Raw genomic sequence first — 22,826 nt, 5'->3', positions numbered from 1 at the left:
ACTGGTATACATGTATGTGCTGAATCTCTTATGAAAAGTGCCGTCTAAACGCCGTGGTATATGCTCTAAAAAGATCTACGCTTCAATCAATTTGGCATCCGCCAGAGACTCTTCTCCAAACACCATTTCCATCTCTAACGTTGTTGGCTTCTCGTACAGGTCAAACCCTTCCAGCGGCGGCAAACCCACTTGGTCCCTCGTCCATGCAATCCCTTTCCTCCCCTCGGGTATTTGGGCAATGGGTGAATGGATCAAAGCCTCTGACGTCTCAGCCACAAGGTCATGGCCCACGGTACTCTTGCTCATCCATGCTGTGGACCACCACACCATGGGGTCGTCGTTGGCGCGGTGCAGCAGCACGGCCCAGTACATGATGATGAACAGGGCCATGGGCTCGCGGGCGCGGAGACGGGTGGCAAAGTCGACGCCAGCGACGGTGATGAGGGAGAGGTAGTAGCACTTGAGGCGGTTGAGGCGCTCTTCAGCAAAGCAATATTTCGTCTGGCCGACGGCGAGCTGGTACTCCCAGAGCTCGTTGGCAATGGGGCCCTTGCCGGGGGTGCCGTCCGGTCCAGGCTGGCGCAGCTCGCGGACGACGGTGGAGAGGTGGTTCAGGGCGATCATGGTATCGCCGTCAATGTCGTTGACAAGGCTGAGGTCGACAGTGTACCTCTCCATGACGATGCTCGTCGAGTCAGGGCCTTGGATCATCCAGTCAAAGTTTGTCCAGGCGATGCGCGAGGCCCCGAGGATCATGTCAAATGCGATCGTGATGCGGTCGGTGCAGGTGAGTGTCTCGGTCGGTAAGGGAGGCATGGCAAAGTTGAAGAAGGCGGAGATCATGGCAAAGTAGAAGAGATAGCAAATGTTATCGGCGGTGATATCGCTGAGATTGGATCGAAAGTCGACGCTCGCCTTGTTGCTGTATTCGAGGGCCGCTCGACGGTACATACGTGCTTCGGTGGGACTCCGCTCTCGGGCGAGGTCGAGGGCGGTGATGGCGAAGATGCCATTCATGACATAGCCATGGCGAAGGCCAGCACGGGGTAGAACGACCTGGAGAAAGGGCTGGTCTTCTGGTATGGAGTAGAGAACGGCCCAGGTGCGGGTCGACCAGCGGTGCATCAGCTCGAGCTCAAGGAGGCGTTCGTTGGAGGAGATGCTGGAGAAGGCGGCGGGCGAAGGACTCAGGGATCTTGATAGTGACTGTGATGATCGGTGGCCGACGGATTGTGACGTGTCCTCAGGTCTGGAAGAGCCACGGTACGTGACGGTGACAACCGAGGGCCCTCGCGTCTTGCACGTGTCCGACTTGGGCCGGATGGAGATCTCCTTGATGGTATCACGCGCAAGGTCTTTGGCAGATTTTGGGTAGAAGCAGGTCGATGTCGTCTTGCGAATAACGCAATTGGCACACGGCGGGCCTTGTTCGTCACACTACGATCGGTCAGTACGATGTCAGGAGACCGGGGAGACTGTTTGATATTCGGACCTTGACATGTCTCTTCTTGCAATTGACACACCCACGGCGTGACTTGTTGTGTGTTTTCCTCTTTTGCATGGTGTCTTATGGCGAGGTGTACTACAGAAGAGGGGTTTGATGGCCGGCAGTGTCAAACGGGGCAAGGGGGCTCCAAAGGTCCAAAGGAGGGGGGCGATGGTGGAAGCTTTAAGGGTCTATCTGGCTCCAGGAGGAAGTGACGATCGATGGTCGAGCTCAGGTAATCACGGCGGGTGCTGCCTGTCCTGCGGCCATCTTGAAGGATCAAAAAGGAATAGGTACCGCTACATGGCTCGCGGTGTAGGGCTGAGGCGATCAGCATGTACCGCCCCTTGTGATCGTGGCAGTAGAGGTGGCAGTGCCCTGTCTGTTCTGCCCAAGGCACTTCATTACAGGCGCTTCGACGATCATCAAACCCACCAACGGCCTCTCGTGATAGGCTGCCATCCGATATGGTCTCTGTCAGCCTTTTTGCTGGGGGAAACAAGCAGCAAGTAGCAAGCAGGGGGAGCGAGGGGGAGAGCGAGAACGGAGGGGCCATCCTGGAGGAGGTGGGTGCGGGGCCTGTAGAGCGCCATCCCGGTTGGATCGGTACCACCGCACTACGCGACGAGGCACATCCGCCTCGGACGGCGAGAGGGGGGGGGGGGGCGCGGGCGGGGCGAATGGCGAACGGCGAAAGGCGAAGCGACCGAAGAACGAATGGCCTGTCTCTGTTCCTCGCTTCGGCTGCGACCTGTGTGGCCAGTGACCACCTCATGCTATCACTCGCTGACTGTGGAAATCTGCCTTTGCGACGATCGCAAAGTGCCGTGTGCGGCCTTCTAGAAGCTCTGCTCGATCGTCTCGTCAGGCAGAAGAGCTAATGTGATCCCTAGTAAAGCGTCCAGTCAGCGACATGCATTCAATTTGAGTGCTGAGACAGCCCACAACGGACCCTCGCCAATCATGAGAGGCGTCCCACGCTGGCAGTGATGATCTTTGCTGCCGAAGCATCACATATCGAGATTGGTAAGCCTGCTTTGTCTTGATGAGGGTATGGATCATGGGATGAATGCATGGTGTGATGGTCATTCTGAATGTGACCATTTCGCTGAAATCGAACTTTTGTGCGGGCAGTGGCAGAATTGCCATCGCGGTTGGTGACAGGCGTTGACAATCGGGTGCGTCTGGCTCTTGGGGGGTGGCTTCCCGACTCCTCACAGCCAACTTGAACCTTACCTGCATCTTCAACACACAACGCGGCTTTCCCCCCCCCCCGTTCTCTGCATTCTCGAACATCGTTTTATGTTCTAATATTTTCGCGGTGGAATTTTCGTTTAGCCAGAGGAAAGTCCGCCCAGAGAGCCGCGTCTGATCATACACCAAAATCCAGACGGGACCTGGATGGCATTATGTAGGTCGACATGCAGGGCGTACTCGGTTGCTCAATCAGGTTTCTGTTCTCATATTCATCCCAAGCCTTCGCACTATAGCAATCTTGAACATTACATTATGATAAAAATCGGTGACCGTCTTCGCCCCTCGGGACTCTCAGCAACTGGTGGGGGGTCCTTTGGTCTGAGAGGAACGAGGGGTGAATGGCGGATTGCAGATAGCAGGGTGTAAGCTTGGATGTCTCTCTGGTCGAACATGTGGTAGATAGCAACATAATTCTGTGCTGTCTACAGCAACCTCGTAAATCACATGCGAAACACCCACAGATACAACCAAGGCTGACTTGAGTCTACCTATACGTTACTGTACAGACCCCGTCGAGGCGGAGCAGAAAAAAGCAGGCGGGTCCGAGTCAAACACCTCCCACATCAAACATTGTTGTCCGTTTCCGAATTCCTGTTCGTCCAAACCGTAAGCCACCCAACGCCCAAAGCTATAACCAGACACCTTGCCGCAACGGAAACAGAGTGGTCCGCAGAAGGAGAGAGAGCCTCTACGACTCGCCGGCCTTGGATTCCTTGGCGGGCTCCTCGTCCACGTCCATCTTGTCCGCCGCCTCGTCCTCCTTGGGCGCTTCGTCTATCTTCTCGGCCTCGGGTGCAGCCGTCTCGGGTTCAGTCTTGGATTCGGTCTCCTTGGCGGGCTCCTCGGTGGCAGCAGCAGGAGCTTTCTCGGGCGTGGCCTTGCGTGACGCCGGCTTGCTGGTCGGTTCTGTCTCGGTGGCCGCCTCAGGCTCGACATCCTCCTTCTTGATCGTGGTCGTCTCTGCAGCATCGGCCGTGTCGTCCATGCCGACATCACCATCTCCGTCCACTGCTGGCTGGTCCTCTTTTGGCGTCGCCTCCTTCTCGGCAGCTGTCTCCTTCTCCACAGGTTCGTCCTCCTCGGCGGGCTTTTCAATGGTGACATCGGCATCCTCGATGGGTTCAGCATCAGCGGTTTCCTCGGCACTCGTTCCGTTGACAGGGGTCGGGGCGGTGCTGTTGGCCTCCTCCTCGCCCTTTGAAAAGTCGTTGAAGGCGCGCTTCTTCGCTCCACGAGGCCGCGTCATGCCGTTGGCGGCATCCATGTCTTCGTCTTCGCTCTCTTCAAATTCGGCGTCGTTCTGCACGCGCTTGTCCCAACGATCTTGGGTCATCCGGGTATCAGCGTTCTCATCCTCGTCCAGGTCGTTGAGTTCAGCCTCCTCTTCTTCCGTCATGCCGCCGAAGGGTTGACGGGGCACATCTTGCATCTGGACAGAGGGAGCGGGGGCTGTGTGTCGGAGGTTGTCGATGAGGGCGGCCTTGACCTTCTCGAGATACTCTGTGCTATTGGAGTTCTCCATGTTGGAAGGCCGAACATCGAGATCGAAATCGGGGGCGTAGTACTGCATACGTTAGCAATGAAGTCCAGGTAAGGGTAGATATTCTACTCACTTCGTAATATTCATTGTACGGGAGCTGGCGCTCCATGTGCTGACCAACCAGTACACCGGTCTCAAAGGCCCACGTGCGGGCAACGTTGCGCATGGTGTAGCCACCGCCGCCGAGAACCAGAGTAGGAAGGCCGAAACTCTTGACGTACGAGACGCAGTTGGCATGCCCCTCCATGCTGAGATTGAAGCAACCCAACCGATCGCCTGAAAGACTGTCGCCACCGCACTGAAGGACAACAGCCTCGGGCTGGTAGAACTTCATGACGTGCTCGATGACAGGCTCGAAGATCGACTTGTACGACTGATCGTTGATGCCGTCACGCAGGGGAAAGTTGACCGAGTAGTATTTGCCCGGGCCGATACCAATGTCGCGGAGCTCGCCGGTGCCGGGGAAGTACTCGCCGTACTTGTGGAAGGAAACCGTCATGACGCGGTCGGTCGTGTAAAAGGCCTCCTCGACACCGTCACCGTGGTGAACATCAATGTCGATGTATAGAACGCGCTTCATAAAACGCAGGAGCTCGATGATGCCTAGCACAATGTCTGATTGTCATGTCAGCACGCTGGAAAGAGAAACGAGCCGAAGGCGCAGAGTTTACCATTGACGTAGCAGAAGCCGCTACCCTCGCTTTTCTTGGCGTGGTGCAGGCCACCGGCCCAGTTGATGGCGACGTCGCACTTTTGGCGGTTGAGGCGCGCAGCGCCCTCCATGCTGCCGCCAGCGCTGATGCCGCAGAATTCGAAGAGACCGTCGAACACGGGACAATCGTCGCCGACGTTGAACTTGCTCTGCTCCTTTTGGTACTGATCCATATTGTCGGGCGTGACCTTTTGGAGAAAGTCGATGTACTCGTCCGTGTGGAACTGCGTCATCTCGCCGCGGGTGGCCGGCTTCGCGCGCTGCACAGAGGCTGGTCAGCTAAAGTCTTGCGCCATAGATGCAGAGCCAACTTACGTAGATCTCCATCTTCTTGAACAAGTTGTAATGCATGATCAAACTGTGAGCAAGCCTAATGCGATGGGGCTTCATGGGATGGCCGGTCGGGTAGGCGTAATTTCCAATGTCGGAATCGTAAAAGTAGGCGACCTTCTTGGTCGACGAGGCCGTCGACCCATTGAGGGCCACAGAGCCTAAGGGAGACATGTTGATGTTTGTGTCGTTGACGAGAACGGCGCCTCTGCTGAGAAAAGGTCAGCTTGGGGATGCGCCGTAGAACGAACCGAATTGACGGAAAGGAGGGACAACAACGGGGGAGACAAGGTCGAAGCGCGAACAAAGGGTTCGCAGACATGATCAACAGTGCCTAGGGACCTTGATGAATAAATTTTTGGGTTTATGAACCTACTGTGAAGCTACCACCGACTTCTGCGCGACAGGACCCTCGTTTGGGGGTATCAGGGCAGTATTGAAGGAAGCTCGCTGCGAGAGAGCATCGAGGTCTTCTGGGTTTGTTGGTCGCAGGTATTCGATGCGATGCGTAGCCGTCCGGTGGGCCAGATGAGGCTGGCCAATGGCCAGGGAAATGGAAGGCTCGGCCCAGGTGTGGCTCAGACTGGGGCTGGGAATGGCACTGGTACTAGTCGTGTTGGCTTGGTCATCACAGGCTTTGGCCTGTTGTTTGGCTTTGTTGTGCCAGGGCTGTACGCTAACAAGATATCGAACAGCGTCTGTATGGAGCCTAGCGCCAGAGTCAGGCGAGAGGCGATCAATGTCGCCTGCGTGTCGTTGTGGCCTCATGGCTGTGGTAGCTCATGGAGCTCGAAGCTTGCCAGACTTGCTTTACATCAGAAGTTGCATGGAGATGTTCTCTTTCTGATATACAGCAGAAAAGATCTCATGTCTTTTGATAGGCTCTAGCTCAGTCTGGAATTTTGAGGGACTTCGTAATGAAAGAGGTAGCCAGTTGCCTGTCTGGCTATCAAATGCCTTCTACTGAAGACAGGGTGTGGTGGGGTCTTCACCGAGATGCTGGGTGATGAAGGGCCTCCCTGACAAAGCTGAACTGTTTTCCAATACTAACTTCCTGTCCCCAGTGCGGGATACCCTAGTCCCCAAAGATTTCACGGCAAGCCTTGAAATTTGCTGTCCATTGACGACTTCATTCACTCCATCCTCTTGACAATTCGCAAGCTGGCCGTGATACTTGCCCCGCTAAGCTCCGCCTTGTGACGCCACACCTTCAGCCACACACAGCTTAGCTCACCGCCCCGGTTTTCGCCAGGCTGCTCGAGCTGGCGTCAACATCGTCTTGCCTCAGCACCGTCACCAACGCCAGGGCCCCAAGAGCTTCCATCACCCTCCATCCCTCGCCCTCGTCGACTTCACCACCACAAAGCCCGATCCTCCACGATAACCTGACGATACAACCACCCGTACACATTCCCACGAAATCTAGTACAACCTCGCCGTACATTCGCTATGGATCGCTTCAGGAGTATGCTCCAGTCTGGTGGCATGGGAGGCCTGGGCTCCCAACCCGGAAGTGTAAGAGCTCGCCGCTGCCATGACAATGCAAACTCGTGGCTTATGTCGCTAGTCTTACTGACATATGCGCCCCAGGATAACACACAGCTTATCGACAACTCCGAGACCGTCTATATCTCCTCACTCGCCCTCCTTAAGATGCTCCGTCACGGTCGCGCCGGTGTCCCCATGGAAGTCATGGGCCTGATGCTAGGCGAGTTCGTCGATGATTTCACAGTGCGCGTTGTGGACGTCTTCGCCATGCCGCAAAGCGGTACCGGTGTCTCCGTCGAGGCGGTCGACCCCGTATTCCAGATGAAGATGATGGACATGCTGCGACAAACGGGAAGGTAAGAGCCACCAAATGCGCTTGTGCCCCCGTCGAAGCCCCCCCGCTCACATCACCATGCAGGCCCGAATCCGTTGTTGGCTGGTACCACTCTCACCCCGGCTTTGGCTGCTGGCTCTCCTCCGTCGATATCAACACGCAGCAGTCGTTTGAGCAGCTTACTCCGCGCGCCGTCGCCGTCGTCGTCGATCCTATCCAGTCCGTCAAGGGCAAGGTCGTCATTGACGCCTTCCGCCTCATCAACCCTCAGTCTCTGATGCTCGGCCAAGAGCCACGCCAGAGCACGAGCAACCTGGGACACCTTAACAAGCCCTCGATCCAAGCCCTCATCCACGGCCTCAACAGGCACTACTACTCGATCGGCATCAACTACCGCAAGACGGCTTTGGAAGAGAACATGCTCATGAACCTGCACAAGCACGTCTGGACTGAGGCGCTGCAGATGGACGACTTCAGGGTGGAGGGCTGCAACAACAAGGACAGGCTGGAGCAGCTCGTCAGCTTGGCCGAGGGCTACCAGAAGCGCGTCAAGGAGGAGACCGAGTTGACTAAGGACCAGCTCAAGACTCGCTACGTCGGCAAGCTCGACCCGAAGAAGCACTTGGAGGATGTCGGCCAGCAGATTATTGAGGACAACATTGTCTCGGTCAACCGCCAGATGATCGACAAGGAGGCTACGTTGCCGAGACCTAGCGAGGCCGGCGCGAGCGGACGGTCGGCAGAGGATCGTATGGACGTGGAGGAGGAGCTGTAGACGGGGTCCGGGGGCTGATTCATGACATAGACATGCCTTCTCGACGAGATACCAGGACTCTGCCTACTGTATGATTAGGCGTTGGGGTGGGCTGGACAGCACGGGGTAGAAAACCATGGAATGGAGTCCCCGCCATGCATGTACAGGTATCAAGGTAGCTTTCAGAAGACTGATAGGCTGCTTTTCCACAACGCGTCAAGGACTCAACGATGTGTGTTCAGGCAAAGGTTGAACAAAGAGAACGGCTAGTATCCGTCGCAGAACACCCTGGTGTGGCCCGTTTACAGTCTTTGTTCCCTTCGAAGAGCCTCACTGGCACACGGCATTGCCTGTCAGACAAGGTCCTGTTCGCAGTGTAAGTCTTCACAAGCGGTCTGTTTGGCACGGTGCGATGAGCGTAAATACGTCTCATTCGCAGGCAAGTCTTCTTCATGCCGTCTCCCCAAAGAACATTCGCCTCTCTTCTTAGAGCATACTCGATCAATACTTGCAGAGTAAGGCAGTGACCAGCATCAGCCGCACGCTATGAAAACCTCTTTCGTGAAGCGACTGTCTTCCTGGTTCCTCCAGCTCTGTGATAGCAAGTCAACCTCTTCCCAACAGACACGCAGCCGACCTGCTAACCTCGTTATCTCTAGCCCGATCCTGATATCCGCCTCTTCGGGCCCCTGGACTCCCCAAGGCATTCACCCAAGGCCTGCCCCAATTTTTTCAGCTGGCGCTGGAAGTCTCAGGGTCACTGTACCACTTCGACCTTCACGGGCCGCACCTCCTGTTCCTGTTCACACGAAAGCCTACCTCGATAAACCCCTCCCTCGCCTGCCCAGCACATGTGGTCGCTGCCTCATGCCGTTCTCAACGGAGGGAATGCCTTCTACTGTCCTTGATGAGCTGCTCCATCGCCTCGGTCGGCTCTTAAGCCACGTCTCCTACAGCGTTCGAGGTCTCGCTGCTCTCTCCTTCTACGGCCTGACCACACGCCTCCCCTCGCAGGTCAGTATTTCCTGCCCTCTGTATGCCCGTGACGTGGTTAAATGCTGGGCTGCCGCCCAAGGCATGATCGTTCATCCTTCGTTTCCAGACGCCTTTGGCGTGCCTCTTTCAGATGGATCCGTCCGCAAAGTGAGGCTGCAATTCGTCGATGCCGGCGCACCACTCGACTGGATCGCCATGGGACCGGCAGGAACGCGCATCGCAAGCATGCCGGCGCTGCTAGACACTTTGGCAGAAAGATACATGGACCCAAGGGTCCCTGCGAGGGCCGTGAGCACCCTTGGCAGGGACATTTTCTGGCTGTTGCAGAGGATGGCCGAAGACACAACTCCGGAGCAGATGGTCACGGTGGAGAGGGTGCCAAATGTACTGAAGGCCGATTTTTGGAGTTTGTTCACCTTCACGCATTTTGGCGCGGATCAGCTCCTATACGATGCTGGCTTCGGGAAGCTCATTGCCGAGCTTGACAGGCCTGTGAGTGAGACTCATGATTCACTGCTCGATGAGAGTCAGATTGGCATTGACGGCGACCCTGAACATTGGTATGATGACGTGGACGCAGGGCTGGTCGAGTCGATGATCGGCTCAGGGCGCCCTGTTCTGCCTTTGCGTCGCAAGAACTCCCGATACTTTGAGAGGTTGTCGGGCACGCGGCCTGCAACTGTTGAGCTGGCGTTTGTCGAGTCGCCCAGCTTGTCAACTCGCGATCATCAGTCGCCGATCAGTGCCGCTGAGCTAGACCAGATGGCAGAGCAGGGCATCATGTTCTGCCCGGTGGATCAGAGGAACTGGTGAGTCGATTCGAAGGCCAACTTCCATGTTTTTCCTTCTGTCCATCTACCTACCATGAGGTACCTTACTGTAGCCGATCTAGGCCGTCTCCTTTGTCCTGTTATGCGGTCCTGAACAAGCCTCAACCTGCGGTGTTCGTTTGCCATGGCTGGTCCGTGACTTATGACTAATTGTTCTAAATTGTAGATCTTACCTTCGAAATTGAACATGATCGCACACATAGTCAATGTCGTGACAGCAACGAGCCATACCGTCACATTTGACAGTCGCTCATTTCCAAACGGACGGGACCATCACCAAAGTCACCATGGCTCATCCCGTCTTTAATCATTAACCTGCATGACCCTAAACCATGTCAGTCCCAGGTCGTCACATCGCACGGGCTGCCTCGTCTAGCATCACAGGGTATGCAATGCCTGATTGGTCGACATGCACCTCGTGAACCAACCGCGACCTCCTGTGTTGGTCGCTGGCCTTGGCGGTCCTGAGTTCGAGCACTCCTGACCTGGTATGCCGCGTGAACCAGAGCGGTTTATCAACCCAGCAGTCCCCAAAATGGGGCATCCGGTGTTCCTCAGTTCTTTCCAAAATAGCCTCCCGCCATGCTCGCACAAGTGACACCACCCCCAGTCGTGGGTGCGAGGCAAGTCACTGCCGGGGAAACGAGGGCAATTACACGGAAGATCACAGGCCCACCGCGGACCCTGACATCTCAAGATTGCGCCGTTACCTCGAGAGGGTACTGCGAAAAATGGGCAGTTGCCCTCTACACGAGATGGACGGCGCCGTCAGGTTGTCCAACGATTGTCACGCCGTCGCCGGATCTGACGTACTTTGAAGAATGCGGGCTTCCCAACCACATGCCCGTTTTCGTGAACGGAGGATACTACTCGCCGGGAATATGCCCGGAAAGCTACTCCATCGGCTGCCTGGCGGGTCCCATTGACGCGCAGGTCAATGGCGAACCCGTTGACGAGAACGAGACTGTGGGATTTTGTGTTCCAACGTTAGTCACGTTCACCTCTCGATAACCGCGATCAAAAAACTGATAAACAGGCACACATCTGCAGGAGCTATCGATGTGTCTCAAGTAACGGTGGCACGTATCATGCGACTCGATCAAGGTCCACAGCGTTGGCGTACCAGATTCGCTGGCAGTCCAGCGACCTCATCAACCTTCCGGAGCATCCCATGGCGGGATCCAACTTCGACCCCAACATCGAGACCATAACCACACCAGAGATAGAGTCCTTGTCCACGTCGGAGACTTCGTTGTCGTCCGGTTCCTCATCTCAGCCATCGCCCTCGAACTCCCAGCCAACACGTTCGCCCTTGCAATCCGCAGAGGGCGACGCAGCTCAAAGGCCTCCTGTTCTTATCATCGTTCCCGTGGTCATTGGTACCATCATCCTTCTCGCACTCGTGGGTTTCTTCTGGTTTTGGAAGGTCCGCCGCCGGCGCCGAAGACGTGAACAGGAAGGCCAGCAAATAAGCGAGGCAACCGGCGGCCGCATTGAAGGAGGGGATTGGAATGGCCAAGGTCCTGGCCCTGGGCTCGCAGAACTCCCAGCCATCTCAAAACCGGTAGAAAAGGACGATGATAGCTTTTTCGTCAGGCCGCCAGTTGAGATGGACGCTACGCAAACCGCAATGCCGAGTGACGCGCCACCAGTGCACTCGCCTGACCAGTCGAAAGTTGCGAGAGACTGCGCGCTCGATACAGTCTCTCCGTTGTCCGAGCTACGGCTGGGAATCGGGTACGAGCTGGACGACGGAGATCGGGGTATGTCCACTGTGACGCCTTCTGTAACAAAACGAGAGAGTGGCGATGCCTGGGAGCGGCAGGAGCTGATACGAAGACAGTGTGAGTTGGAGGAGCGGAGAGCAAGGCTGGAAGAGCTTGAAGCCATCGAGAAGGAGCAAGCAGCGATTCGGCGGAGGTTGTCGGCGCTGTGAGGGGCAGCACAGGGTCTTTTGATAAGAAATTGAATGGTGATACAGGCGGGGTCACCACACCCTGACAACCTAGCTCGGGATTTCATCCAGAGCTTAACCGAGGACGTACATACAAAGATACAAGGAGAAAGGACGGAATCGAGACGAAGGATAATGTGGATCAGGAAATGTTGCATTTCAGAAGCTAATATTTGCAACAATTTGGCCCATTGCATGTAGTTTCCGCCGGCCTTCGTGACTGGAGATAAATCAGAACTACCATACAGTCCCCATACAGCCCGTCAGGCTTCTACACCATAAACAGACAACGTCCGCTGACATGGTGAATACATCTAATCAGCGATCACGGCATCATCCTTCATGTCTGGCACCCACCCCTTCGGCCTCTCAGACCCACGTATCGCAATTCCGTACCCCAGCTTCTCCACCTTGTGCACCGACTGTCTCATGGCCTCCATCTTGTTTTTGTACGTCCGGTCGTGAATCTCAGGTAGTATCTCAAACGCCGAGCTCAATTCGTGAAAGTCCATCAGGATATCTCGCTTGCCTTCGTCCTGGCCCGCCAACCGTCCTTTCTGTGCCGTAGTCACGGTCGCGAACCGCATCATCTCGCCAAAGAGGTCGAAGATGCCGTAGAGATAGTCGTCCTCGGTCAGCTCAATAGCAGCCGGCACAGCAGCGCCAGCCTCCTCCATGGTGATGAGGGTTTGGTGTTGTAGATAATGCGCAAAGGAGAGAGCCTCGACGAGCTCCTCGAGGCCGCGGAGGGTGGAGGCGTAGCGGTGGCGGTTGAGAGGGGTCAGGTGTGGCTCTAGGGGTGTAAGAAGGTCCTTGATCTCGGACATGCGGGTATCGATCTCGTCCTGAGTACGTTTGGGCAAATCGCCTAGATTGTTCACCCTGTGAACTGTGAGTCGTATTGAAAAGAAGGGGTTGTAAGTGAAAGACGGCGTACCTCTGGCAAGCGAAAATTCTATCACATGTCAGCTTGAGGACAGAGTATTCTCATCCAAGGGGCTTTACATCTTCTTGCTCAGGGCAGTGACATCCCGGGACGCCTTGACGATGCGCTCCTTGCGATCATGGTGCTCATCAAGCTCATTGCGAAACTCCATGAACATGGGCGTGAAGCGTGACTCGGCGATGGCGGGGCCCGGCTTGCCACCGTCCTTGGGCCGCATGTTGCCGTCACGATCTCTCTTAGACATGTCGACGATACTGAGGCGGTCAGAAAGCTTGATCTTGATGATGTCTTGACGTCAAAGAGGACATTTCAAGCGAGGCCCCGTCAGTGAGCCTCTCGTGCTGTGGAGTTTGACGTTCAGTGTGGGGCAGTAATGATCAGCCTGCAGCTGCAAGGGCGACGATGTACATGTGCTGCTGACTCATCAAGTGAACACGACGCGGTTGTCGAGTCTCGGTATCGCAGGACGTCGAAGGACAGACAGACAAACTCCACGATCGACAAATTTCAATTCGTGGTACATAATGCCATTGGCTTGGCAATTCGAATGAGAAACAGCCATTCAGGAGTAGTCCAAGTCGGAGCCGTCGCACCGTCATTCACCATGGCCTCTCTCTTCCGGCCTCTCCCCCTTTTTACAGCCGCCGCTCTCCTCCGCGCCGCGCTGCTCGTCTACGGTCTCTGGCAAGACGCCAACTCGCCCTTCAAGTACACAGACATTGATTATCTTGTCTTCACCGACGCTGCCCGCTTCACTCAGCGCGGCGCCTCCCCTTACGACCGCGAGACCTACCGGTACACACCTCTTCTCGCATGGCTACTCCTTCCTACCGCCTGGAATGAAACCCTCGGTCCGGCTTGGTTCTCATTCGGAAAGGTGATCTTTGCTGCTGCGGATCTCTTGGCAGGATGGCTGATCGTGCGCGTTCTCCGCGGCACTCATGGCATGGAGGAGGCGAGAGCGCTCAAGTTTGCCAGCATTTGGCTGTTGAACCCCATGGTTGCCACGATCAGCACGCGCGGGAGTTCTGAAGGTCTCTTGGGTGTCCTCGTGATGGCTCTTTTGTGGGCGGTGCTGGGGAGGAGAACTGCGCTGGCTGGCGTGTTGCTCGGCTTTGGCGTGCATTTCAAAATTTACCCCTTCATCTATGCACCGGCCATCATTTGGTGGATGGATGACGAGAATCTGGGCCGAGCCAAGAAGCCTGTCTCTGGACAGTCTGTTTCTGATGTGGCCCGGCGTTTCTTCAGTCCACAGCGGGTAAAATTGACCATCATCAGCTTGGCTACGTTCATGGGCTTGAACATCCTGATGTACTCCATGTAAGCTCTCGACGCTCTGACGAGGATGAGCCACAACTGACAGGTCGCAGATATGGCAGTCCGTTTCTGGTGCACACGTTTTTCCACCACGTCACGCGGATCGACCACCGTCACAACTTCAGCCCTTACAACATCCTACTCTACCTGACTTCAGCCTTTCCCTCCACCTCTTCCCTGCAGATCGAGTCCGTGGCTTTCCTGCCGCAAATTCTTCTGTCAACCATTCTGATCCCTGTGGTCGTTGCGAAGAAGGATCTTGCGGCGTCCATGATGGCGCAGACGTTCGCCTTTGTGACCTTCAACAAGGTCTGCACAAGCCAGGTATGTCACGATCGCCACAATGCGCCCCGAGGCCTTGCTAACCTGCGGCAGTACTTTTTGTGGTACATGGTCTTCCTGCCCATCTACCTTCCCAACTCTTCTTTCCTCAAGAACCCTGCGCTAGGCGTGTCGGCACTGGCTCTCTGGGTCGTCACCCAAGGAGCGTGGCTTCAGCAGGGATTCCAGCTGGAATTCAACGGCGTCAGCACGTTCTTCCCTGGCTTATGGGCCTCTACCGTGGGATTCTTCCTCGTGAACTGCTGGATTTTGGGCATCATGATTAGTGACGGAGCTCAGGCGGTTCCTCTACTGCAGGCCAAGGTGGCCAAGGCGCCCAAGTTGACGACGTAGAACGTGAAATGCATGGTGACCGAATCGCCGTATCAGAATAAAATCATTAGACTTCCCGCTCGAATGATGAGCTCATTGAATCGCTCAACTGATGGTTGTGTTCGAGTGCCCCCCTTGCACGACAGTGAGCTCCGCTAAACACGTGAACAGGCGTCAGTTTCCTGCTGACGCCAAACACGACCGCGACCCTCCACTTCCCCACCAATCGCACGATCAGCGTAACACGAAGCGCAACACGTCACTGGCCCTACCGCTGGAAATCCCACTGCGCATCATTTTGCGGCGCACTTGGGTTGCCCATCATGTGGCTCTTGGAGCAGGAAAATGTCTTCGAGGGTATGGTGTCCAGCTGAAACCCCCAAAGTACGACGGGAGTGGACCCGACTGACAATCGCGCAAACAGGCCGACAGCTCTGGCTTCGCCCCGGCAAGCTCTACCTCTTTGGCCGCACAGCCTCGGAACGTAAGCACGAGGATTCGGTATGGATCGATAGTGACTGATGTGCGATGCAGCGGGCCAGCTTGCCATCTCCCACAAGACCATCTCCCGGAAGCACATGACCATCAAAATCGAGCCGGTAGCCGATGGCCGCAGCGTACGTCGAGGCATGCCTGCGCACGCGCGTCGTAGCCAGTCACTCACAGAGTTCAATAGTCAAGTATCTCGAAGCGATCCACTGTAACGATTGAAGATCTCGCGACGAAGACGGGCACAACGATCGACGGCGAGAAGTACAAGGGAGAGAAGCATGTCGTCTCCGACAATGTCGCGGAGATCAAGCTGGGAGGCTGCCCTGACATTTTCCGGTAGGGCCCCGCTCAGCTGCCGATCAAGGAACAGAACGTTGCTGACGGCACGGAAACAGGCTCTCGTGGCACCCTGTTGTGCTGAGCTTCAGCTTCACGAGCCGCGAAATGCGAGAAGACCCCGCCCGCCGACTCCGCGACATGCTCGAACAGCTCGACATCAAATTCACATTTGACTACAACATCCAACACACGACACATGTGGTGGCGAAGAAGAGGAATACGTCCAAGGGGCTGCAGGCGCTCATCAACGGCCGGTACATCGTCACCGACTCGTTCGTCGACGCCATCGTGGCGGCTGCGCTGCCGCCCGACGGGGCCGAAGCAACAGAGGCGTCGGCTCTGGAGCAAGACTTTCAGGCCTCCTGGCCAAACCCTCTCGAGCACCTCCCGCCTCGCGGCGGCGAGCCTGTGGAACGGCCGCCGGATGCGTATGCTCCGGATGAAGCGCGGAAAGAGATCTTTGAGGGTTACACATTCATCTTCTACGACAGAAACCAGTATGACAATCTCCTGGCGCCGATCACCAATGGCGGCGGCAAGGCGCTGCACACCGAGGTCACCCCCGAAAAGACAACCGTGGACGACTTTGTGCTGTTTGTCAAGACGGAGGCGGGCGAGAAGGGCCTTGGGTCTTTCGAGGACGGGAGCGAAGGACGCGGCGTGGTCGTCGTCCGCTTCACCCCTGATAAGGGTGACGACACTGAATGGTACGCGTCGTTTTTCTATGAGACATCGCTGCGGCTGGACCACCGCCCCATTGAACAAAATGAGTTTCTCGAGGCTATCCTCGCCAAGGATGCCAGCATATTACGGAGGCCTCTGCAGACCGAAACAGTCCAGGACAGCCCGCCCAGAGCAGCGCGGAAACAAGCAGCGACTAGAGGCGGCGATGCCATGGAGATGGATTCTGCGCCAGCCCCAGATGCACAATCACAGGACGTCTCGGAGTCTTCGATACCTGGCCCACGACGTGGCCGCACGAGACGACAAGCGACTCGACGGTTTGCAGGGTTCGATGATGACTCTGATGACGACGATAAGGGCAATGTGCCACAGGCTTCCACACCAAACACACGAGCCAGCGGGCCTGCCGAGGAAGCAGAAGACGAAGACGAAGAAGAAGGTCTTTTCGTGTCCCAAGACCGCCGGGACGAAGCGCCCGCCACCAGATCGCAGCGCAAGCGGCCAGCGCCCGACTCAGCAGACCTCATGGACGGCCTCATCCCCACAGCAGCAGCCGCCAAGCGCCGGCGCATCGAAGCCGGCGAGGACCCGATCCGACAGCAGTCGCCCGACGAACCCGAGGAGCCAGCGCAGCCAAAGCCGGCACCGAAAAGGGTCAAGAGGGAGATCGACGTCCTGGAGGAAGCACGCAAGCGCCGCGAGGAAATGGAGGCCCGCGCCAAAGCGGAGCGCGACGACCTCGCCAATGTGCCCTCGGACATTGATCTCGACGCCATCCGCCGCCTCCACATCGTGGAAGAGATGGGGCTGCGGAAACCGGGTGGTGAGCGCACGCGCGAGCAGGACGTTGCCGACGGACGGTGGGACCCGCGCTGGAACGGGCGGCGCAACTTCAAGCGGTTCCAGAAACGAGGCGCCGCGCAGGGCAGGGCGGTCATGAAGGTCATTGTGCAGGTGTCGGAGGTTAAGAAGAAGGACTTCGGCATCGGGGACGACTACTGGCTCGAGGATGACACGCAGCAGAAGAAGAAGAGCGGCGGCAGCCAGTCGCAGGAGGCCAAGTCTGAGCCCTCCTCGAGGGCGACCGGCTCGCTGAGGGCGACAGGCTCGCTGAGGGCGCGGGCATCGCAGATTGTGCTGTCGGACGACAGCGATGAAGAAGAGGCCATCGAGGAGACGCTGGCTGAGGCTGCGCCGGTGACGCGCATCAGGGGCACCAGAAGCACGGCGACCGAGTCGCAGAGTACGGGGCCGACGTCGAGCCGCAGCCAGGCGACTGGGCGTACGACTCAGGGGAAGAGGCCTGCCGCGGAGGCGTCGAGTGAACCGCCGGCCAAGAGGCCACGGCCTGTGCGACAGATTGTCGAGGTTCGCGATAGCGACGAGAGCGACGACGAGCTGAAGTTTAAGTTTGGCCGACGGCGGTAGGGGCATAAGTGCATGGTATATGCTGGACCTTCTTCCACGCGTCTATTCGGGTATCTCTCTATAGTCCGCCTAATGAAGTCATGAAAACCGGGGGCGTCTCTCTTGCCCACTGTCTGTCTTGCGTATGTTCATAACGAAAACGCTTCCACCACGCCAAACGTGTCAGTGTAACTTGGTTCACACGCAACACTTAGTCCATCTGATCCATCTCGCTCTCCTTCTCAGCCTCCTCTTCCGGCACCAGCACGCCCACAAGACAAGCCGACAGCATCGTCTCGTAATTGACCCAAGGATGAACTTCTCCAAACAACTTCGTCGCCTCCCTGCCGGCTCCACGCATCAGCTCCGGCACGCCGCCGGGGTGATACGCGGCGTAGGGTGTCACGTTGTAGACCCGCCCGCCGAGGGCCATCCACGCGTCTTTGCCCTTGCGGCCCGTCTGCTTCTTCAACATGGACGGCGTCACCTTGAGGTAGGGCGTGTTGGCGGGCAGGTTGCGCAGGTCGCAGGCCGGGCCGGAGATGCGGGCCCAGTCGAGCGGGGAGTGGCCCGGCGTCAGGAGGACCTTGCGCGAGGGCTTCTGGGGCGCCTGGGAGTGTGTCGGAGGGGGCGCGAGCGAGGACGAGGGGCCGGGGCCGCGGTTGGGGGTCGGCCCGCGGGCGCGCTGGGGGGAGTTGGCGCCGAGGAAGGAGGAGGACGATGAGAGGGGGTTGAGGCGGGGTGGGATGGCGCGCGAGGGGGCCGGTGGTGGTGGCATCGAGAAGGTGGGTTTCGGAACCGCTGGCGGCGGCATCGAGAGTGAAGGTTGTGCCGGGGCATCGTCGGCGGACAGGGAGAAGGAAGGGACGGCGACTGAGTTTGGTGTCGCCGTGGCCTTTGGTGTCGTTTGCTCGACTTCGGCGTCTGTGTCTGGTGCCGAGATCTCAAAAGCTGGTGCAGCCACGGCGGGCGTATTGGTGATTTTGGGTATTGTCGGCGGTGGGGGCATGGCTGCCCGGTCTGACTCCTCGATGCTCTCTTTTACAGCATTCCTTGGCTTGTCATTGTCGGGTGCCCTACGTTTCGAGGCGTCACCTCCCGTCAAAGCGGGTGGTGGACGAGATGTGAGGAGAAATGGCGGCAGGTAAGGATGAATCCATGGCGGCTGTGCAACGAGGACCCAGACGACTGAGGCCACAATGAGAGTGTAACCGACATAGCCCATTTTCCAAGGGAGGAGCAGCGCTGCAAACGCGCGCGAGTGGAGGGAGTGCTGGCGATGCAAGGCTGTCGTGATGTGGTCAGTTGTAGTATGATGGCAAATCGAAGCCAACCTCGATATCGATGTTGGATGCATACAGACGAGGGGCATTAGGGGCATTACTCAGCCGTGGGAAGCGTGGGGCACTAGCGAGGCACTGAACCGTAGGGGTCCTTGCGCCGTGGACGCCGTCCTGCCTTGCCTTGCTTGCCTCGCCTTGCCTTGCCTGGGTGTGGGCCCAGGTTCGATCTCTGGGTACCTACCTACCTAGGTAAGGTATCTTGGGTATATCTCGTGCCCATGTTCAATAGCCCCACCACAGCATAGTGCAAATGACGGAAGGGAGGGAATCCTTGTTGTGCAGCAGCGACGCATGAATAACATTGGCAAATGGAGATGAATTCCCGAGTGAGGGGTCCAGAAGTGACGTGGAGAGCCACTCAGAGGTGGGAACCAAAATGTTTTCTTTGGGCTTGTTTACTTTTCGGGGCGTGGATGCGAGGAAACAATGCGGAACCGTTGGAGTTGTCCAAGACCCTGGAGAAGAAATCATAACCCCATTGTCGTCGCTGTCGCTCGCGAGCTTCATGTTCTGTTCTCTGTTCACTGATCTCCTGCCTATGCAGCCACTGTACAATTGCACACCAGTGCCCGCCAAGGTACCTACCTACCTGACTTACTTGCCTTATCCCACCCGCCGGTGCACCGATCTCAGTGCATCCGCCAGTGCAGAACGCGCCAAGGGACCACTAAATTACAGCGACTCAGCGGGCTCTCCCGGCAACGCGGGCCAGTCAGGTGCCAGCGGCCGGACCACCCAGAATCGCAAGGCGGCCATCCAGCCAGCCAGCCCCCAAAAGGCCTGGAGGAAAGTGTGACCTGACGCCGACGAACGAGAAAGCACAGAGACAGAGAGAGCGAGATCCATCCCGTCCAGTGACTCCAACCCGGTTGGGCTTCTGTCCTGCTCAACATGCGGTCACTCAACACCAACTCGACATCGGCATCGCATTCGAGAGATCCATCGCCGGCACGTTCGTCCGATCTACTGCGCACGCGTCGATCCTTCCTTCCCAGCAAACAGACACCCACAGCCACCCGAAAGCCTTCAACGACCACCGCCCTGAGACCGCGCATCACCCCCCGAACCAGCACCGCCAGCCTGCCCACCAGCCTGTCCACCACCACCTCCTCCTCCTCCGCACCCAAAACAACAACAACAACACCACCAACCCCGAGGCGGCAGCAATCGACTGCCCGACAACCGACACTCTCGTCCACCCTGCGCCAGCCGCTCCGGAAGCTGTCCCACAATGCACTGAACACGACGCCTGTCGTCCGCCCCTCCATCGCTCCCAAGCTAAAGTCTTTGAGCGACATGCCGCCACCCCACGATCAAAAGGGAGCCCACGCAGCCCCCCGCCAGCCCGTCCTCAGCGCCTCGGCCGCCAAGGCCATGGGCAGAGCACCATTGACCCCCAAGATTGCCAGCAAGGCACAACAGCATCACCAGCAGCCGCCCGTCGTCACACCTCTCGCCCGCCGAAAAACAGACCTCGGCCATGGGTCCGCCGCCTCAGGGGCAAGTGGGGGCCCTGGTGGTGGTGGTGGTGTCAAGGACGACATCACGAGCCCCGTGTCGGCATTCCTGAGCCACAACATCACGCCACGGTCGGGAAGCAGGCAGACCCGCGTCGACAGCGCCAGCAGCACGCCGACCGGTACGCCGAATCCAGAACGAAACAGCGATTGGGATACTCGGTCGGCCTTTGCGTCGGCCTTTGACGGCGACATGAGCAGGAAACACGTCGTGACATTCAGCCCGCCATCTGATGTTGGCAGCCGGAATGATCCCTCCGACTCCAAGTTCTTCTATGCCAGCGATGCAAAGCCTGCTTCTTCTCAACCCTCTCTCCTCAAGACGCAGCAGCAACAACAGCAACAACAGCAGCAGCAGCAACAACCCATCAAGGCGCCGACTTTTATTTATGCAAATGGCAGCGCCATCGAGAGGAATCGGCCCACGTCGCCCAGCGTCGTCCCAGGCTTCACACCAGTGCTGGCACCGATGCAGGAGGCACAGGCAAGCAAGTTCTTCTACGCCAACGGCGCTCCAGATTTCCAACCTGCCTATCGACCCGCTTCCGCCGCCGGCTCAACCGTATCATCGAGCTCCAAAATGAACGCCCCCAGAGCAGCACCGACAATCGCTACCGGTGGCTTTGCTGCTACGAGCCGGCCCACGTCACCCAATAAACAAACCCAACCGATACCACCGCCACTGGCCAGGACGGCCACTTTATCGCCACAACCAGCGAGTCGGCCGCAGATGGCCAGCCCGCCGACGCTCGCCGCACAGCCAGCTGCGAAACGAAGGGTCAGCATCGAAGTCCCGCCGCAGCATGGCTCTCATTCTAGAAACGGCAGCGTCAGCTCGGGCGACGCCATCATCATGTCGAGGTTCATGGCCTCGCACCCCTCTTCCGAGCTCTCGTCCCCGACCTCTGCGCCCAACAATCCCGCCGTGACTATGGCATCTATTATACAAGCTGCCGAGGACCTCACCGAGTCGGATGATTCCAAAGGTCATAGTGAGCTCCAGAGCCCAACAAAGTCGACACACTCAGGTGACCCTCTCAACGATCTCGTCGCCCATGCCCGCCGGGAACGAAAGGTGCAAGACCTGGAGATCACCAACGCATCTCTCGAGGCCATCAACAGATCATTAGAGCGTCAACTTCGTAAACAGACTGCCGAGCTAAGACGGTACCGCAGACTGTCGCGCTCTGGCCGCCTGTCCCTGACATCTATGGCTTCTAGCCGCGTTCCGTCCGACTCGACGGTGGGTACGGCGGTCGGGATGGAAGGTGCTCTCGAGCTATCCGACCTCAGCGAGGATGAAGGCGAGGACGAAGAAGAGGAGGATGACGACCTCGGGTCGTTGTATGACACGGACCCCTCCGACAGCGAATCCATCTCCAGCCCAGGCCTCAAAGCCGCTGACCGCCGCCGCAAGCGAGATGAGCGGCGCCTCCAGCTCGACCTAACCAAGCATCGTGAGCTCCTCGTTGACAGCCAAAAGATCAACCAGAGCATCAAACGCTGCCTTAACTGGACCGAGGAACTCATCAAGGACGGCAAGAAGGCACTCGAGTACAAGGTGCGCGTGAGTGACGTGGAGCTGGCGCCAAGGGTCCTGGCGCCGCAGTACGAAGACGACCCAGATGTGCTAAAGTCTGGGGACGTTGGGGACGACGACGGCGACATTACTCTGTCAGACTCCATCTTGGATGATGTGCCACCTCTTAAGGGAGCAAACCTCGCGCCGCCATGGAGTGGCGATCCACAAATCAGAGATAGCGGCATCGAGCTACCTACTGACGAAGGATAGCTCTTGTCAGCCGCTCGATCATTGCCATCCACCTTCCACTAATCTCTCCACATACATATTGTAATTCCACGACCTTCCCCGTCATCGACCCGGCGTCGGACGCCACATCACTCACCACTCACACACACACTCACGGACCACGGCTTTTCCTTTTTCCACAACACAGCATTGCATCGCGAGGGAGGGCACGGCGAAGACCGTTTGCCCAGGGCGTTTTTGTCACCAATTTTTTTGCAGGCGGGGGTTTAGCTCGGGTTGGCATCACACCTGCGCCCCAGCATATTTCATTATTCCACACTGCTCCGCCGCCGAACCCGGACGTCGCGCATCTCTGCGGACAAGACGAGTTCATGTACTCGTAGGGTGTGTGCTATCACCAGTATTTCGGACTCCCTGCGTAGGGGCTCCTCCACGTCGTGTCATCTGGCTCTGCTTCCTTTTGTCGCTTTTTTTTTTTTGTGTCTGTCTTGTTGCTGCTGCCTCGCGAATGGATATTTCATGTACCCATTAGATACCCCAGGATCACATAAAGAATGGAGGAATAAGGCGAGCCTGACGGGCTCTGTCTGGGAGATGCTAGCTAGTTAGCCAGCCGAGGCGAAGAAAGAATTATATTCACTACTGCCATTTCGTGATGGCTAGTGGGGAAGA

At 57.4% G+C, this 22,826-nt stretch overlaps 10 protein-coding genes across 10 annotated transcripts; 6 read left to right on the top strand and 4 right to left on the bottom strand.

Moving 5' to 3' along the window:
* Positions 1-75: 75 nt before the first annotated feature.
* D7B24_007161 (uncharacterized protein) lies at positions 76-1,561 on the bottom strand (the record flags this gene model as incomplete). Its single annotated transcript, XM_028641276.1, has 2 exons — positions 76-1,437; positions 1,493-1,561. The coding sequence occupies 2 exons, from the start codon at positions 1,559-1,561 to the stop codon at positions 76-78; spliced, it is 1,431 nt and encodes a 476-aa protein (XP_028494714.1).
* A 1,870-nt stretch (positions 1,562-3,431) lies between these two features.
* On the bottom strand, positions 3,432-6,093 carry RPD3 (histone deacetylase; the record flags this gene model as incomplete). The annotated part of the gene is made up of 5 exons (XM_028641275.1): positions 3,432-4,307; positions 4,357-4,898; positions 4,955-5,255; positions 5,311-5,533; positions 5,702-6,093. 5 exons carry the CDS (start codon positions 6,091-6,093, stop codon positions 3,432-3,434), a joined length of 2,334 nt encoding a protein of 777 aa, XP_028494713.1.
* Positions 6,094-6,774: 681 nt separating this feature from the next.
* RPN11 (multicatalytic endopeptidase) lies at positions 6,775-7,922 on the top strand (the record flags this gene model as incomplete). The annotated part of the gene is made up of 3 exons (XM_028641274.1): positions 6,775-6,840; positions 6,916-7,169; positions 7,232-7,922. The coding sequence occupies 3 exons, from the start codon at positions 6,775-6,777 to the stop codon at positions 7,920-7,922; spliced, it is 1,011 nt and encodes a 336-aa protein (XP_028494712.1).
* An 846-nt stretch (positions 7,923-8,768) lies between these two features.
* On the top strand, positions 8,769-9,710 carry D7B24_007158 (uncharacterized protein; the record flags this gene model as incomplete). The annotated part of the gene is made up of 1 exon (XM_028641273.1): positions 8,769-9,710. The coding sequence occupies one exon, from the start codon at positions 8,769-8,771 to the stop codon at positions 9,708-9,710; it is 942 nt and encodes a 313-aa protein (XP_028494711.1).
* Positions 9,711-10,309: 599 nt separating this feature from the next.
* On the top strand, positions 10,310-11,663 carry D7B24_007157 (uncharacterized protein; the record flags this gene model as incomplete). Its single annotated transcript, XM_028641272.1, has 2 exons — positions 10,310-10,713; positions 10,778-11,663. 2 exons carry the CDS (start codon positions 10,310-10,312, stop codon positions 11,661-11,663), a joined length of 1,290 nt encoding a protein of 429 aa, XP_028494710.1.
* A 332-nt stretch (positions 11,664-11,995) lies between these two features.
* D7B24_007156 (uncharacterized protein) lies at positions 11,996-12,871 on the bottom strand (the record flags this gene model as incomplete). The annotated part of the gene is made up of 3 exons (XM_028641271.1): positions 11,996-12,563; positions 12,619-12,636; positions 12,687-12,871. 3 exons carry the CDS (start codon positions 12,869-12,871, stop codon positions 11,996-11,998), a joined length of 771 nt encoding a protein of 256 aa, XP_028494709.1.
* Positions 12,872-13,231: 360 nt separating this feature from the next.
* Positions 13,232-14,622, top strand: GPI14 (GPI mannosyltransferase 1; the record flags this gene model as incomplete). Its single annotated transcript, XM_028641270.1, has 3 exons — positions 13,232-13,950; positions 14,001-14,271; positions 14,323-14,622. The coding sequence occupies 3 exons, from the start codon at positions 13,232-13,234 to the stop codon at positions 14,620-14,622; spliced, it is 1,290 nt and encodes a 429-aa protein (XP_028494708.1).
* Positions 14,623-14,924: 302 nt separating this feature from the next.
* Positions 14,925-17,544, top strand: D7B24_007154 (uncharacterized protein; the record flags this gene model as incomplete). Its single annotated transcript, XM_028641269.1, has 5 exons — positions 14,925-14,958; positions 15,026-15,085; positions 15,136-15,218; positions 15,278-15,429; positions 15,489-17,544. The coding sequence occupies 5 exons, from the start codon at positions 14,925-14,927 to the stop codon at positions 17,542-17,544; spliced, it is 2,385 nt and encodes a 794-aa protein (XP_028494707.1).
* Positions 17,545-17,734: 190 nt separating this feature from the next.
* On the bottom strand, positions 17,735-18,748 carry D7B24_007153 (uncharacterized protein; the record flags this gene model as incomplete). Its single annotated transcript, XM_028641268.1, has 1 exon — positions 17,735-18,748. The coding sequence occupies one exon, from the start codon at positions 18,746-18,748 to the stop codon at positions 17,735-17,737; it is 1,014 nt and encodes a 337-aa protein (XP_028494706.1).
* Positions 18,749-19,757: 1,009 nt separating this feature from the next.
* On the top strand, positions 19,758-22,175 carry D7B24_007152 (uncharacterized protein; the record flags this gene model as incomplete). Its single annotated transcript, XM_028641267.1, has 1 exon — positions 19,758-22,175. The coding sequence occupies one exon, from the start codon at positions 19,758-19,760 to the stop codon at positions 22,173-22,175; it is 2,418 nt and encodes an 805-aa protein (XP_028494705.1).
* Positions 22,176-22,826: the final 651 nt, after the last annotated feature.

This window comes from Verticillium nonalfalfae, assembly GCF_003724135.2.
Source record: "Verticillium nonalfalfae strain VnAa140/NRRL 66861 chromosome Unknown scaffold_55, whole genome shotgun sequence".
Taxonomy (NCBI): domain Eukaryota; kingdom Fungi; phylum Ascomycota; class Sordariomycetes; order Glomerellales; family Plectosphaerellaceae; genus Verticillium; species Verticillium nonalfalfae.
Note: the sequence above shows the minus strand (reverse complement) of the source record. Positions and strands in the feature narration are given on the sequence as shown.